This window comes from Penicillium chrysogenum (genome assembly GCF_028827035.1).
Source record: "Penicillium chrysogenum strain IBT 35668 chromosome Unknown utg000005l_segment0_segment0, whole genome shotgun sequence".
NCBI classification, from domain to species: domain Eukaryota; kingdom Fungi; phylum Ascomycota; class Eurotiomycetes; order Eurotiales; family Aspergillaceae; genus Penicillium; species Penicillium chrysogenum.
In genome coordinates, this window is record NW_026622753.1 from 5,263,783 (window position 1) to 5,279,985 (window position 16,203).

The following is a 16,203-nucleotide window of genomic DNA, read 5'->3' on the forward strand; positions in this document are numbered from 1 at the left end:
AGTGTCCTACTAGAAACGAGGAAAGAGAAAACCAACGTTTCAGCCGGGAATCAAACAACGTTAGCATAACTCCCACCAAGGAAGCTGATATTGGTATTATATATTGAGTTTTAGAAAACATTGAGCTTAGTTACTTATAACTCTAGTTCCTCATCCAACGTTGGAACTTGACTTGCTCGGACTTTCTAATAGGCAACAGGTAGGATCTGACTTGATTTCAGGGGCATTTGAAACCAGGCATATCCCCAGAGGACGGGAGTCAGATATATGTAGATATTTATGAACTTGTGTATTTAAAAGGAGATTGCGTTGCGGTACTTTATTTGCCGGGACGAATTGGGTTTATATGGATAGCTCATGTTTCCAAGTTCGAGCATAGAGATTGAGGCTCGAATAAGTCACTATGTCCTTGGTAATGAAACGAGTAACACGTGCTATGAAAGACGCAATAGTCGGTCCTCCGCCTGGATGCTGTAGACCATTAAATACATGGCCGCCATAACCCAATCATCTAGGTGACCCGACATGCGTAAGTGATGCGCTAAACACACAATTTGGCGTTCTGTCAGAGGTAAAACAGTGTCCATTGCCATGTAGTAGTATTATCGCGCATTTGGTGTATATAGGCTTCTAGGCTTATCTTCTGGTGAGTTCGAGGTGGAAAGAGTCAGCGAGAAATGGGCCCTGAATAAATGGCCAGCAGACCATAGACTGTGCCAGATTAGTATATCATCGCAAAGCCCAGATGCTCATGATGCGTTTGTTCATAGTATATACTATGTACAATGTGTCCCCAGGTATTAACATTTGTAGATGCCCGAACTGAATATGTACGTGAAAGTCTCGATATGTCCTTGACAGGCCGTTATAAAGAGGAATTCTTCATCCAAGGAACCTCGACGTCAAGGGCCTTTGCCACCCTGGTCGCGGAAGAAAGACACCCTTCTAGTAGTACCATCCCGTCCCAGCACCAACCACCAACAAGCCAGACATTTCCATCTCCGTTCCGCCAAAGCTGGCTCTTATCATCTCCAGACTTCTGACTGAAAATTTCGTTGACGATCTGTCTGCTGGTGGACGATCGCAAAACACGAGTGAAGGTGGCAGTATACAGGACCTTCCCGGGGTCGATCGGAGCAATGGGATACGTCGTGATAAGAGCAGATGATGGATGTTCATGGACAGTCTCAGTTGCCGTAGCATTAGAGCACATGTGGAGTGGGTGAGGTGCTGGTTCGCCGGCGTTCAATGATACTTGTGCCCAGAGGCATTTGCTAGAATCCTGGATTCGGGAAAAGTCGCGGTGCACAACGGATTGAACTGTCGTTGTGGGAACTGCGTTCATTGCGCTTTGGAGAGGCTGGAAAATCGCGCCAACCACATTTGGCGTCACGGCCAGAACGACATGATCAAATAGCCGTGAGTTGCTCTGGCCATCATGGGTATCTGTCCAGCTCACCTGAACTTTTGTACCGATATTCTCAACCGCCGTGACCTTCGCGCCAAGATTATACGTCAAGTCTTCGGACAGCTTTTTCTCGACATATTGAACTCCACCAAGGACAGTGTAGTGATTCTTACGGAAGGTTCGTCTCCCATAACCGACCAGATCAAGAGCCGGGAAATTCATCAGCGCATCATGTGAGCAAGTCGCAACACTCGCGAAGATCGGCAGGAAGTAGTGTTTCACGTAGTAACTGGGCAACATAATCCTCTCTACATATTCACGCAGAGATTCTTCCGTACCCGACGACTCCACCGTTTTGGGAGGTACGAAGAAGCAGCAGGCTTTGAACCAATAATAGCATATTGCGAGGTAGCACACCTCGATCAGCCACCCAGTCCACGATAAGCCCTCCGGACGCAAAGGAGGTAATTGGTGGTTATTTGAGGAATGCATATAGTATGGAGACGGTTGTTTTCCGGCATTGTCCGGCAGTGACGACAGGGAGTAAATAAACCGTAGCGAGCCGTATGGGATGCCGAAATAATCGTACATTCGCTTGAGACTTTCGTAGTATCCGTCGGCAAACGTGCGCATGGGAAGATCAAGACGTTCGGGCTTCGCGCTTCCGTCTTTTTCGTTTGTGAGATCATATGACGCGGAATCGAGTGAGAGTTTGTCTTGCTGTGTGTTTTTGTTGGGATTAGTTTGAGTTCGCATGTATGATGTCGCGGGTGAATATTTTGTACTTCTATACCTTTTCGAATACTTCCACCTCAAATCTGCCCCGAGAATCATTCCTGAGAATGTATGCGACCACTAGCCCAGCCATCCCTGTGCCGATTACGGCAACGTTTTTGCGTGGTTCGTTCGCCTCCATAATGAAGGAGGGAAAGGTTCATTCACAATCGCAAGAGACGCAAAGTGTATATGATCCTTCCCGGGACTGAGAAAGAAGTTCTGACGTTGAGTCCAAGAATCCAACGTTCGCTTAAAAACGAAAGTTGGCGGCATCATACAGCTTTCAACATTTCAACGATGGCTTTGCGAGAAGGTCAATTGTGACCCACATTTTTGTCAGCAAGCCTCGGTCTGCTTAAAACCCTTGCGCATTCATACACGATCCAATAATGCATATTATACATAGGGTGTTGATATACATATACATGTCACATTTGATAGTCACTGTGTGTTCGCTGAATCGGAACCTCAAAGTGCATAAGATTAATGCCTTCCAAGATCAGGTGACCTCCCAACACTTAGTTCTTCACAAGCTGGATCCATGGGCGGGACTCCCAGATGACATAATCAGTTCGATCTCTTGGAGCTTATCAGCTTATCAGCACGTGCATGTTTGTTGATGGTCGATTTTGGAATTTGGACAGAACTTGGACAAGCTCGGGAACAGATCAAGATATGGATCCAGAGCATGCACCTGCCATTGATATAAGGTGATCTTGAATTTCCCCAGGTATTGCCACAATACCTTGTCAACTACGGCCATGGCGCGTCCCAAAACGGTGCGCGCCCCGACAACAGCCAGTCTTCCAAATAACCTCCGCATTCCCTCATCAACTCCGTCTCTTACAAAATCCTTGGGGAAGCTATCCAGACAAGCACTACTAGATCTAGCATTTACGTGGCTTGATGATCGCAACGTCGCCTCATTCCCACCATACTTGCAGACCGACGAAGATGGCCCCGACGATGACGACGCCCTCCCTTACCCTGCGGGGAAGACAATTGAAGAAGTCCGTCAGGCGTATGAAGATCTGCAGGATCGAAAGGGTGCAAAGCGCGAGGTTATCGAACGAATCCTAGAAGGCGATTGGCGGCATGGGATTACACTGCGCCAACTGGCCATGGCAGACCTCCGCTATATGGACGACCACCCCGCCAGCCTTCGATGGACCGCACTCGAGCTTAGCCGTATTGATACAAAGCGCAAGAACCTCAATGGTCTGCCATCCACTGACTGGTCCGGTTCTGTACCGCGCATGCAATCGGCAACATTTGTGCAAAGCCTCCAACGAGAAATCTCCCCATTGGTCAAGGCCCACTACCACCTCGCCCACTCGGCTACACTGCCGCTGACATTCCTGCGTATCTTTGTTGTTGACTCGCCATATCAATCCCCCAGACAGGCAGCCGAGATCTTCACTGACTCGTCCCGAGTCATCTACGTCGCTTTCCCGGACAGTTGCCCTTACGTCTACACTTCCATAGCAACATCCACCGGATCAAAATCTGCCCCTTCCACAAGCTCTGTGGCTACTGATACTCGAACCCTTCAGCGTCTGGTGCGCGATTCCATCCCCAAAGCTTTATCCCGCCCACAGGAACGATTCTCTCTGCAGGCGACATCCCTGGCAGCCAAGAATTTGCCCACGCTCCTAGCTCTCCGTGGCCCCGGACGATCAACGGCCTCGAATGGCGCCTTTAGCATCTTTGCAGATGCAGCCACTGAAGGAAGTCCATTGGACCCTCGGCCCTCTAATACAGTATCGCCTGAAGAGCATATCCGAGCGAGTCATTCCGGCCCAACAGAAGGCAAAGAAAACACAAATGACCCGGCGACCAAACGAAGATCCAGCGGTATTGATACAGCCCCCCTTTCTCCGGATTCGAAGAAACGCCGTCTGGCCATCCACTCCCGATTTGGCACATTGGGGTCATCACTCGCCCCGGCACCGCTAGACCGACTTGATATCCGGCTCCTCGACAAACCGGGCTCTAGTGATGAGCAGTATGATGATGACGTTGATGATTCTATCTTCACGCCACCTGCCTTGTCACTGACTTTCTCTGGCTCCGACGTCATCGGCGGGATTCGCAAACTTGCTGAGCTAGGCATCGTTGACCCTGAGCGTATGCCGTCGTGGATGACTGGCGAGGAAGGCGTTAGTGTCGCGACTGTTCGACTGGGCCGACGGCTCCAAAAGGATATATAGAATAATCTGTTTGGTGTTATTGGATTTTGAGTTGAGAAGCTTGCTTCTTTTTGCGTTTCTTGGCCGTTGGGGCTTGATGTGATACCCGGAGTTGGGATGAATGGACTTTCTTTTGTCATATTTGGCTTTCCTAGTAAGAGTGAATCTTGTGAGATATCTCGATTGAGTGTAGTAGCAACCAGATGTAGTCGACGTTCGACACTGAAGATTGTAAAGAACAGTATCAAATTCATTTAGTGCATTCAGCATAAAACAGTTCAACCCATACTAACACCGAATACTACATTCCTGACCCCACAACATGCATAAGATATTCTATTGATAAAAGAGCACCACAAGTTGACTCCCCTTATTCCAGACGGTGCAATGAAGTAATCCATGCTTGCTTGGGCTTGCACCGGCAAGAGGGTACGTCACTCAATGATAGATTTCTGGAACAAAAACTTCCTAACACAATTTTCCAAAGACAAAGGCGAATTGGTAAAAAGAGACCACAACAAGAGACCTTTCCGTAACAGAGCCGTTCCTTGATTTTACGTCCCCGCAGACATGATACCTCCAGTCTCGTGCCGAACACGCTCATCCTCGTCGCGTCTTGATTTCAGTATTTTGGACTTGACAGCGATAGGATTAGTAGTATATGAAGACGAGTCGCCCATGTCATCCCAAGAAGCAATCGTTAGTAGGGGAACCAGAAGTCAAGACGTGGGATAGACTCTCTAAGGGCAAAAGGATACTGATCGAGCCATGACAACCAGGGACTACTTGCCGCCCATGTTCACATATCCGCCTCGGTTATGATCACCCTTGGTCTGAATGACCTCTCTGTTGAGATGGGGCGTACCATGTTCATCAGTCTGCCACGGGGCATTGCTATATGCGGAGAGCTGTTGAGTTCGAAGTTCCTATTACGACTTGAACAAGTTGCCATCACTTACCAGTGGAGACAATTGACAACAGTGTGGAACGTGCGCATAGCAGCCTCCCACTTCTTAAAGCAAGCCCTATGAAAGTTGCTGCCGCATGACTGACACCAGGTAGTTTTCTGGTCTGTCTCAAAACCATGGAAACAGATTGGGCACTGGCCCTCGACAGGCTTCCTTTCGCCGGCGGAAGCAAGGGTAGTCCTGTCCAAGTTCCGTTTCAAGGATAACACAGCAAGCATTGCGCGTAGCTCCTTATGGATGCAAGTTTGGGTCAGGGATATATAACAAAGTGATGTTGTGTTAGGGTCTACGAGAACTCACGGATGGCAAAAATGACCGCTGGTACATCAGTTGCTCGGGGACATCCATCGCAGATAGCACTTTACAACACATTAGCAAAGAACAGAGACTGGTATTTGCACTGTGCAGAATGGGGTAGGCATGTATCTTCGGAGCCCGGGCTAGGTTGATACTTACCAAAGCAGATGTGCTTGCACTGCGTCTTCCGAAACCTGACATCCGGACAGTCACAGGTAGGGAGCTTGCCAATGACCGTTTTGTAGATATTGCCAGTAGATCCAACAACTTCAAATGAGATTTGCGGAATATCCTGCGTACCGCCAACCTTGTGTCTAATCATATACATGCTAAACGGAAGCTAGTTAGCCAGTGGAAGTATGCCATAGCCGTCAATATTAACTTGCACTTGAGTTTGAGTGCGCGAGACTCTTGCTAAGAACCCGTCGGGGGGTGAGGCTAGCCATGGTAGAGTGCGCTTTCCAGACATGAGTATTTGGAAGGCACTGGGCGGAGTGCGCTCTGCAACTTGGATTGAGTTCTCAGCTCTAGGAACAAGCTTGTTACTAGGGCTAATAGGCTCCATGGGGGGTTTGGCTTTGGGGTCAAGAATATCAGGGCTTGATAGCAAATCAGGAGAAGAGGAACGTTTCATCACTTGTAGTCTGACAGTAACTCTGGGACATGGGTACTTCCTAAGAGTACGAGAAGATACGATTCTAGGAAGGTAGAGGACGATGAAAAGAGGATGTGTTGCTCCATATATGTATTGCAGAAAGCACTATCTAGAGGGCAAACACGTGAAGTGTTAATGACTTTGCGTGGAGACTTAGAAAGATATAACAGGCCTTTGTTCTCAGCAGGTAGGTCATGTTTGTTACATGCTTCCCGCTTTCGCTTAGGCATGGCTTGTCACGATTCGATCTGTTTTGACCATAGTAGTCTATACACAGTAGGATAGTGAATACAAGAGTTTGTAGAGGGTACCTAGGTATGAAACCTATATCATGTACAAGGCTTGTCAATGGTAAATGTGTGTACTCAGCCCTATATACTCCAAGCTCCTTTCCCATCATTTAGTAGATGCTGAATTCTCTGACAATGTATCATGCGAGTCAGAAGCAGTACATACATATAGACAAAGAGACAAAGAGATTGAATGTACATCTGTATGAGTCGACTCTCTGGGAAAGAGCGGGTGTTTGCACTGTTTGTTTGGGGCAGCTTCCCTATCGCTATCAGCTCGTGGAGAAGTGGACTGTCCCTCTTCGACAAGATGACGCTATACTGCATCTCCCAGCATTGCAGCTAATTCTTTACTCCTCCATTTTCCCCTCTGGAGCTAATATTGGAACTTATTCTCCATGGCACGTCCACGGGCTCTGTCGGGGGCTGATGCCCCGAAGGAACCACATGCGGTCTCTCTCAAAGGTATGGGAATACAACTCAACCAGTAGTTGGACTAGCGAGCTAATCATGAACGGATTAGTGTTGCGGTAATTCGAATGATTCATATACGTCCCGTTTATGGCAGCTTCTGACTATCGATACACAGCCTTGCGCGGCCGTCACTCTCTTATCAACATCCTCTCCCGACGTCTAAAACCAAAATATCCACGAAAGCCTCACTAAGCTATCCGTCTAGTGATTCCGATGATCAATTCATTTTAACGCCTCTTGTGAGACAGTGACTACCCACCTCAAGGAAACTGTTCACTAATGGCAATAGCTTACTCTACCTCCCTCCTTCGGATCAGTCTACGTCGGAGAGACCTTCGGATGCACACTCAGCGCGAACAATGAAATCAATGTTGATGATGATGACAGACTTCTCACATCCGTGCGTATAGTAGCGGAAATGCAAACACCTTCCTCAGTTGCGGCACTGGAGCTGGAGCCACCCAGCGACTCCGCATCAACGGATGGCCTCAGGATCGGCGAGTCATTACAAAAGATCGTGCGGTTTGATTTGAAGGAAGAAGGAAACCATATACTAGCTGTCAGTGTCAGCTATACGGAGACAAAGATCGGCTCAGATTCGCAGGCAGCTAGTGGCCGGGTCAGGACTTTCCGCAAGTTATACCAGTTTGTGGCACAGCCCTGTCTGAGCGTGCGGACCAAGGCGTCCGAACTTCCGCCGCTCGAGGTAGACAATAAGTCGCTCGGTCCGTACGGGAAAACGAGGTTACTCCGGTTTGCCCTAGAGGCACAACTGGAAAACGTGGGCGAAGGCGCCGTGGTAGTCAAGGTATGAATTTTCTATTAATTCCTAGCGAATCGGTGGATTTTTCACAGCGAAGCGCGGCTGTGCCTGAAACCCGGCCTGAGTCGGAATGCTCAAAAATTTGGCTAACATCGGGGGATGGACAGCAAACGAAACTAAATCCTAAGCCACCGTTCCAATCAAAATCCCTAAATTGGGACATGATGAGCACAGACATGTCAACCCGGGCACTACCTACACTCAATCCACGGGATGTCCTACAGGTAGCGTTTTTGGTGGAACAAGAAGAGGGCCAGAACGAGGGACTTGAAGCTCTCCAGAAGGACCTGCGACGGGACGGTCGTGCCACGCTGGGTCAGTTGTCAATTGAATGGCGCGGTGCTATGGGGGACAAGGGGTTCCTGACCACGGGAAACCTGATGAGCCGGAAACGCACCTGAAACGCGGTGTGCAACGAACCCACCGGATCGTTTCCGCCCCTGTAGCACAATGTGGGCGCCGATTTGTATTAGTGCATCCAGCCGCCTGGTTGCATGGAGGGCGCCGCAAGGGCGGTTTGTACGCATTTCCAATGTCCCACTTACACAATATCACCATTGGCATTGGCAGCAGCGTCTTGAATTGGGGGATTGTATCGTGTAATATGGGCTTCTGAATATGTCCACACAATCTATGTAGGTCCGACAAATGACTGCCTGAGGCTCTAGAATAGAGTCCGATGCATTGGCTGGGCTGGCGCCACTAGCACGGAGCGGAAACCAGCCTTGCCATGCAGCCAACGCTTAATTTTTGTCACACGGCAGTTCTCTCTCGGCAAGGCAGCTCCGGGCTGGACATTTGCACCCTTTGACCGCGCATTTCACTACTCCTTGTCTATAGGTCTCGCACAAGATAAATATGTCAATAAATAGAAACGACAATTCGTCCTCGGGCCAAGGCCCCGTATCCTACGGGATATCACATAAAACAATATTTCGGGTATGTATACATGTAAAATCTCTTAGCCAGATTTGGAAGAGTCTAGACTCTCCAGGGCTCCAGGGCTGGCTGATCAATGGGGTTCAGCCTGTTCACATGCCCGATCTCGAAAGATCATTATCCGCAATCTATGTCTCGCACAGGCTTCTATTTTAGTTTTACTCCCGGTCTTTTATCTATTGGTTTTCTTCTTCTTTTTTGGGTTTTGGTGAATATACGAAGTTTAGGCTACTCCGTACTGTCTGCCGATCTGTTCCACCGCCTCTTCTCTTGTCAAGTCGTACACACTGTAGACTGCATTGACTGTATGTGAGTACGAATGTACATCGACGGGGAGATGGCCCGAATGACCTTGCCCAAAATCCTGGGATGCGACCAGTCGAAAAGGGCTATCGGTGCAGGGGAGCCCCTGTGCCACGTAACGCGGGTATTAGGCGTGTCTAGGGCATTAAATAGAGTTGTATTTCGATACACTATACTCCGTATGGAGTAAGTATATTGGAACTTTGGAGTTCCACGTGTATGTTTACTTGTCCAGGATGGTATCCAGATAGCTACATGTTAGAGATATACAGAGTAGTACCTCCATACATATATGTACGAGAGCCTTGGCGGTTCCAGGGGAATCCTGACACTGGAACGAACTGTGGGATTTATCTACGTAGACTATCAGATTACCAGATTACTTTTTATTTTTGCAAGGTTATTTTATGAAATCGGATACTGTGGAAATTGATACACTTAAGCGATGCTTTCACCCCTCGGTGCTCCACACTGTCCAACTGTAGTATTGATCATCTCCCCGGGACAAGCCACCCCACTTGGTGACTCCTGGCTTCAAATCCTATGTACCAAAGTACATAGACTAGTGTGTCATGCACGAAAAATCAGTCCCATGTATGTTGTATGTTGTAGGATCAGAAGAAAGGGTACGGAGGGATTGTACATTGCTGCGATGGAAAGAAAAAGGCCGTTGAAGCAGACACAATCTAAAAAGCAAGGTTCCCACGAGGAACTAAACTGAACTAAACTGTAAAGTAAAAGGGTGACAACCCGACGTCGGCAGTTCCCGATAGTCTTACCCCCTGAAAGTTGTCGATAGTTCCTAAAAGTCAGATATAAAAAAGAATGACATTGTGGCGTGCCGAAGAACCCCTAAAGTCCCGTAAATAGAAAGACGTGAACGCCATGTCTCAACTGAAAATAAACCATCAACCCCAACCCCGTTACTCGTTACTCGTTACTCCGTACTCCGTACTAGTAGTTGACGAACCTCGTTAAGAAAAGGATCAGCCAAGACCCGCTTGCATCAGAAGCTCAACCATGGATCACGGGCCTCTACGGGATAACCCCTTGATATTTCCTGGTTTCTTAACATTATTCCAAGGTTACTAGAGATCATCTATATACGGTAACATCAAGCAATAGGAGAATAGCACCCAGTTGATAGATGTATACATATGTAATGAACCTGTATTATGGGTATACCCCGGAAGTCTGGAGTCTGGATTCCCTTTAGAGTCTAGCCCACCCAATGCACATACCTGCAGGCTACGGTGTCAAGACTCTTGTGCATAGATGCTAGGGCTGTGAATGGCCCGGGCCCTTGACTGGCTTGATTTGTTAAGACGTTTGGACTTCCAAGGTTCACACGGGCAACTCTTACCATTTTTATATAGTGGAGTAGAGATGTGCACACATTTAAATGTCCTCGAGTTCTAGTAACATTATTAGCGTACGCAACCACCCGTGATTCTAGGGGGAAAAAGAAAATCTAAGGAAAGGAAAGGTTTTTCTTTTTCTTTTTCTTTTTTCTTTCTTTTTTTTATTTTCTTTCCTTTAAAAAAAGACAGAAATACTGTCAAAGGGAAAATATTTGGGTAGAAAATGATTACGTAGAATACACAAATAAAAAGATAAACCAGGAACTCCTTTTTCAATACGTTTGAGCTTCAAACCCCCCAAAATTGATCTTCGCTCTGAACTGCCCCTCCCTCCCGTTCTCCCCCATTTTTATCATCCCCCTCCCGAAAACTACATGCGCTCAATTCCACTGCGCATTCCCTTTCCTGGAAATACTGCGGTCCATGTGGTGACAACCAAGGCATTAACCCGCTACAGTCCCCCGCGACTCTCTCCACAATGCCATCGTCAAGCACCTCCGAAGGCGCCCCCTCGCCGATTACTTCTGGATAGCCGGCGTGGATGGTACTGAGATCCTGGACACCTTCCAGAGATTGGGAGAAGATTACCGTGCCAACGGTGCCGCATCACCAGGTCCTGCGCTCGCCGACACAATTCAGGAGGATGCCGATGCGGAGGAGGAACACAACCCGGATGGGGTCTCCCGGCCAAACTCCATGCTATTCGCCGGCCCTAGCCACAGGGGCTCTGCCCAACGATTATCCACGCTCTCCAAAACCTCAGAGGGAACAAATGAGGCTGGCAGTAATAGTAACCGGAGCAGCATGACCGTCAAGGGTGCCTCTTCGCCCCTGCGTGCCTCGGCTCTGTTCTCTGAGGACTTCGATTTTGACTCTGCGCTGTTCAAGTTCGCCAACGAGCGGGAATCCTTCCTAACCGACTTAAGCTTGAGCGCTGGCGCTATTACCCCGAATACCCGCCCGCGATCTAGGGTTCGTACGCAGAAGATCGTCTCCGACGATTCGCCCTCGCCTGGCGGTAACTTGCTGAGGTCGGGTATTGGGAGCGTGCGACGATCCTTTCGGGATATGAATAGTATGAAACGACAGCCGTCAATCGCTCGTCAAGGTGAGAACTGTTCTTTGACTTTACTTTCTAGCCACTCTGGAACGGGTTTGTGGCCGGAACTTCCTCTAGATGCACTGGCTGACAATGAACTGTCTTCAGCTTCGGTGCGAACTTCTCGGCGACTCAGCAACTACAACTCGGTAATCCCGGTTCCTCAACCCCTCGAAATATCCCCCACAATGCATCCGTTGAAACGGCGATTCGAGCCCGTTCTCCTCGACCGATACCCCACGCGCGGCATGCCGGACGAGATGAAGCAGCGTGGCAATTTCCCCGACTATGTCCCTATGTTTGCCTTTCCGAATGATGTCAACATCGTCTCCTCTGACCAGCGACCGCGCTCTACCTGGCACGGATTCGCCATGACAACGGACAATGGATCTAGGCTGCATGCCATCTGTGTGCTCATCTGGATACCCCTCAACCCAAATGCGGCGGAAGAGCTCGAGAAGCGCTGCGAGGAATGGCGAAAGGACAACATGACAGACGAAGAGCGTGAACTGGCTGCAAGTCTAGGCGAACGGTTGGCATCAGAGCGGGCCAAATTATCCCGGCTCCTAGCTCAGTTGCCGACTGTCCCGTCAGGATCTGAATCCCGCGAACAGCTCGAAGATGATATCAGCGCCGTGGAGGAGAAGATTGGGCTAATGACTGATCTCCTCCGTCCAGTCCGGCACGGCGCAGCCTCCAAGATCGAAGGTTTGACCGACGGGGACACTGGGTTCTGGATTCCCCGTGCGTACGGTATCTTGGGCCGAGAGAGCACGATGACGAGCTTCTGGAAGGAATGGCTCAAGGCCGTCGTGGTGCCCATGACGGAGGGCAGTGTACAGCATGTGCCTCCGCCCTCGCCGCGTATGGGTATATGGCAGCCGTTGGAGCGATATGTCATGAATCTCTGCACAGAAGCCTTCTGCCCAATATCCTCGAAGACTCAGGTTGAGATTGCGATTCGTGAGTTGCGTTTGTTCGCGCGCAAGGAGGCACCCAATGAGATCCCTGGTTCTCGGAATGTATGTGCACCGCAATCTTGATTGGGTTCTCCAGACGTTTGCTGACTGATTTCCAGACTGATCTCTATGCCTTATTCCGAACTTTGTCGGTTCCCAACATTATCATTCTCTTTGAGGTAAGCTTAATCTGCCATGTAAGTTCACTAGAGACAATGCTAACAACACGCAGTACGCTCTTACTGAATCCCGTATCATCTTCTTGTCTTCCCACACCTCCATGCTCTATCTCGCCACCAGAGCGTTGGTCGATCTTTTGTTCCCTCTGGAATGGACAGGCGTTCTCATTCCTGTCCTCCCCGCGCGCTTAATTCAGGCTCTCGAGGCCCCTTGCCCATACATCGTGGGTATCGAGCGTCGGTATGAGAAGGTGGAGCTGCCCACGGACGACTTTGTCCTGGTTGATTTAGACAACAATATGATTGAAAGCACCATTCAACCGACCTCTCTCCCGCGTCATCAGCGCAGGAAGCTCCTCTCCTTGCTGCAGCTAGCTGCCCCTCAACACAGTCGATGCCACGTCCCCACCGGGCCTCCCGCATATGCCATCGAGACGTACCCATGGGACTCATTCATGTCGGAGAGCAAGGCCAGTTTCACATCCAAAGCGCCTGCAACTAATCTCGCGAAATATGTCGGTCTGAACTCTAGCGCATTCGGTGCAACAGCCGTGATGCCAGGCTCCTATACACCCCCGATCTTCAACGTCTTCCTGCACGCCCGAAACGAGGGCGGCTCCTCTCGTGGATACTCATCTCGCGGTAATGAGCGTCCCGGGACCAGCTCCACTATGAGAGCTAGTGCCTCTCCGCCATCCCCGAGAGAGAGTTCGCCTACTTCTGGCTTCTTCCCTCCTCCACTAGCCCCCTCTCGCAATGACTCCGGTATGGCATTGCAAGCTTCCTTGCGCGAGAAGCGTTCCGGTCATTTCGATGCCGCCTCGCGCCGAAGCTCGTCCTTTGGAATGAGTCGACGTCCAAGTGCTCCGTTCCTGGGTCATGCTTCGAATCTTTCAGTGACAACTCTCAACACTGACTACGGTGGCGGATCCACATATGCACCGTCTGTGTATGCGCAGTCCACCATCGCTGCGTCCACAATTGTCCCTCAATCCACGTACCAGCCCGTCGGCAATAACGACGATACTTGCTGGGCCGAGGGTCACTATTTCCAAGTCCAACCCTGGGATGACAAGTTGACCTGTGCCATATGTGATGAACAGGCAGAGGAAAACATGTACAAGTGCTCTGCATGCAAACTGATAGTCCACAGTCGCTGCACCTCTATGGTGTGTCTGCCGTGTGATGCAGCGTTCCATCCGGATCAAATTCGTGCGGCGTTTGTCAGATGCTTTGCTAGCTTGTTCTACACGTACAAGAAGTTCCTCCTGCCAGCCAGTGGTGATAAGAAGAAGTCCGGCATGCATTACAATTTCAACGTGGAGGCTTTCATGAAGAGCCTTCCAAGTGAGCACGCCGAGTATATTGCAATTCTGCAGCAGACACAGGGTAAGTTGGCGAACTCCCTCCCGTATTGCATTGCGGAGTAAATACTGACGCAATACTAGGCTTCAATGAGTTCATCAGTGACCGTGAGCGAACAAATCCGAAGTCCAAGGACCCCCGCATGACCCTGTTCGATGAGATTGTCCTTTCAAAGCGCAACCGTGGCCGCACTTCCATTTTCTCCGGACGATCGACAACAGACTTCCTCTCAGACACCTCGAACCATCTGTGGCGCACAGCCAACGCTACCTTCTTTGCCCCTAACAGCCGCAGCCAGCAGAATCTTTCAGCTGATTACGGTAGACTTCCGACAAGAGGTACACTCGAAAGCTCTCACCCTCAATCCAATCCGCTCACTGACAATTTCACCGTAGCACCGGCACACCTAGATACCAGCCTGATGACAGAACCCCGCATGATCCATGGTGCACCACGGGTCTCCAAGACGGCAAATACTGCTCGCAGAAAGCCGCTGCCCAAAATGATGAACGGGCTCGCCATCTCTCCGCCGAGTTAATTGGTGCGATTCCACTCGCGAGTGACCCATACATCATTTCTCGATATCCCCTGCCCTTTTGCAGGTGGGTCCTGTGTGCGCGGGCAATGTGCCATGTCCACCTTTTCGAAACACTTCCTTCTGTTTCTCTGCGCGAGCCTGAAACATGAAACTCCTTTCCAACTCCGACTCGGGTCCCGATTTCCCCTGTCCGTGGCGTTGCCCATTCCATGCTTTATCCAACGACGAGCCAATGGGATTGCATATTGCCTGCTGCGTGTTTTAGTTTGGGCATGTGTGTCCATCCAAGCTGAGAATTACAGGCTGCTGGCTCGGCTCAACTCTCGCTTCCCGATATCATCCCACAAATGGAACGCTGCATGTGTGGTTGTACACCTTTGGCCTCTCTCCCGCTTGAACTTATCTCCCTTACTCGACCTACCATGCTCTGTCGTGGTAGGCACGCGACGTCTTGAAAGATGTCGGACAGCCCATGCGCCGATCATCGGTTGTATTGCTGTCCTCGTACATAGTGTTGACTCCGGCTTGATGCACGGAGCCATGAACAAAATCCCCTAAAAGCGCTATCTCGGTTTTCCAAGCGATATGATGATTATTTGTGTGCCTGATATTGATACATACATACATGTTCCTTCTCTGGACCAATGCCTCTTTGCTTTTCCTGCCCTTTCCCCCTGTCTTATCTCTCGGCCTGCGTTTCTTGTTTTCCTTCTGAGCCTTGTTACTACCCAATACCCCCTCTTGATTTGGCTGGTATTTTTCTCTCCTTATGTCTTAATTGGTTGTCTGGAATATGATGCTGGGCGGATCTAGTCGCGATTCTGTCGTTCTTTTTTCCATATCTCACATGTTTGCGGTGTCAAATGATCACCTGTACCTATGCTTCGTGATTCACGACTACATATCTCCGGTATATTTTCCTCCCAGGTCCGATTAGAGCTGTCACATGATTCCGGTTGCTTTGCCAGCGTCGAGGACAGAAATAACAATGAATAGATGGTCGTTTTACTATGTACGTTGTTAATACGGGACCATCTAATCTTCGCCTTTGCCCCTTGCGCAAGTATCCGTGTGCTCTTCCACCAATCCTAGCGTCTAAATCGTTGCTTACCTATCCCCCCCCGGGTACCTAAGGTACAACAGGCTATGTAAAATCTGTTCCAAAGCCGATCATTCGCTCCGGCCGAGTCAGAGACGCCGGCTTAGATTGGTGGGCTTTCCCTCGTATCGGATCATGGCAGAGCCTAATGCCGGTCCCTCCAGCTGGCATGGTGGTTTCATGAAGGCCGATATTACCACATGCATTTGTAGATGTCCACTGGTAATTGATAGGATTTATAAGCATATCATTACTGTAATATCACATATCACCTCTGTACTGAGTAGGATCCTTACTAACAAATCCATATGTAGTATAGTTCTGCAGCTGATTGGTGGAGAAACCCAACTCCGCGTCCACTTTTCCCCGCGTCCGCCGTCTGCGTGGGATTCCATCGGCGGGCATTGGGTGGAATCTCCGCGACGAGTTCTTCCATCCATGTCGTCTCAAATGCTGTCCATCCTGACTTTCGCGGCTGGG

General features: G+C 49.6%; 6 protein-coding genes across 6 annotated transcripts; 3 read left to right on the forward strand and 3 right to left on the reverse strand.

Annotated features, from left to right (window-relative positions):
- Positions 1–865: 865 nt before the first annotated feature.
- N7489_010393 (uncharacterized protein) lies at positions 866–2,324 on the reverse strand (the record flags this gene model as incomplete). The annotated part of the gene is made up of 2 exons (XM_056716142.1): positions 866–2,128; positions 2,202–2,324. 2 exons carry the CDS (start codon positions 2,322–2,324, stop codon positions 866–868), a joined length of 1,386 nt encoding a protein of 461 aa, XP_056563764.1.
- Positions 2,325–2,946: 622 nt separating this feature from the next.
- Positions 2,947–4,395, forward strand: N7489_010394 (CENP-N/CHL4 family protein; the record flags this gene model as incomplete). The annotated part of the gene is made up of 1 exon (XM_056716143.1): positions 2,947–4,395. One exon carries the CDS (start codon positions 2,947–2,949, stop codon positions 4,393–4,395), a length of 1,449 nt encoding a protein of 482 aa, XP_056563765.1.
- Positions 4,396–4,744: 349 nt separating this feature from the next.
- N7489_010395 (uncharacterized protein) lies at positions 4,745–5,054 on the reverse strand (the record flags this gene model as incomplete). The annotated part of the gene is made up of 2 exons (XM_056716144.1): positions 4,745–4,826; positions 4,933–5,054. 2 exons carry the CDS (start codon positions 5,052–5,054, stop codon positions 4,745–4,747), a joined length of 204 nt encoding a protein of 67 aa, XP_056563766.1.
- A 102-nt stretch (positions 5,055–5,156) lies between these two features.
- Positions 5,157–6,273, reverse strand: N7489_010396 (uncharacterized protein; the record flags this gene model as incomplete). Its single annotated transcript, XM_056716145.1, has 5 exons — positions 5,157–5,268; positions 5,334–5,572; positions 5,643–5,701; positions 5,799–5,968; positions 6,062–6,273. 5 exons carry the CDS (start codon positions 6,271–6,273, stop codon positions 5,157–5,159), a joined length of 792 nt encoding a protein of 263 aa, XP_056563767.1.
- Positions 6,274–6,982: 709 nt separating this feature from the next.
- N7489_010397 (trafficking protein particle complex subunit 13) lies at positions 6,983–8,282 on the forward strand (the record flags this gene model as incomplete). The annotated part of the gene is made up of 4 exons (XM_056716146.1): positions 6,983–7,074; positions 7,174–7,297; positions 7,348–7,866; positions 7,989–8,282. The coding sequence occupies 4 exons, from the start codon at positions 6,983–6,985 to the stop codon at positions 8,280–8,282; spliced, it is 1,029 nt and encodes a 342-aa protein (XP_056563768.1).
- A 2,661-nt stretch (positions 8,283–10,943) lies between these two features.
- On the forward strand, positions 10,944–14,624 carry N7489_010398 (dDENN domain protein; the record flags this gene model as incomplete). Its single annotated transcript, XM_056716147.1, has 4 exons — positions 10,944–12,605; positions 12,662–12,721; positions 12,775–14,110; positions 14,170–14,624. Coding segments are annotated over 4 exons (3,513 nt in total), but the record flags the coding sequence as incomplete, so codon positions are not given.
- Positions 14,625–16,203: the final 1,579 nt, after the last annotated feature.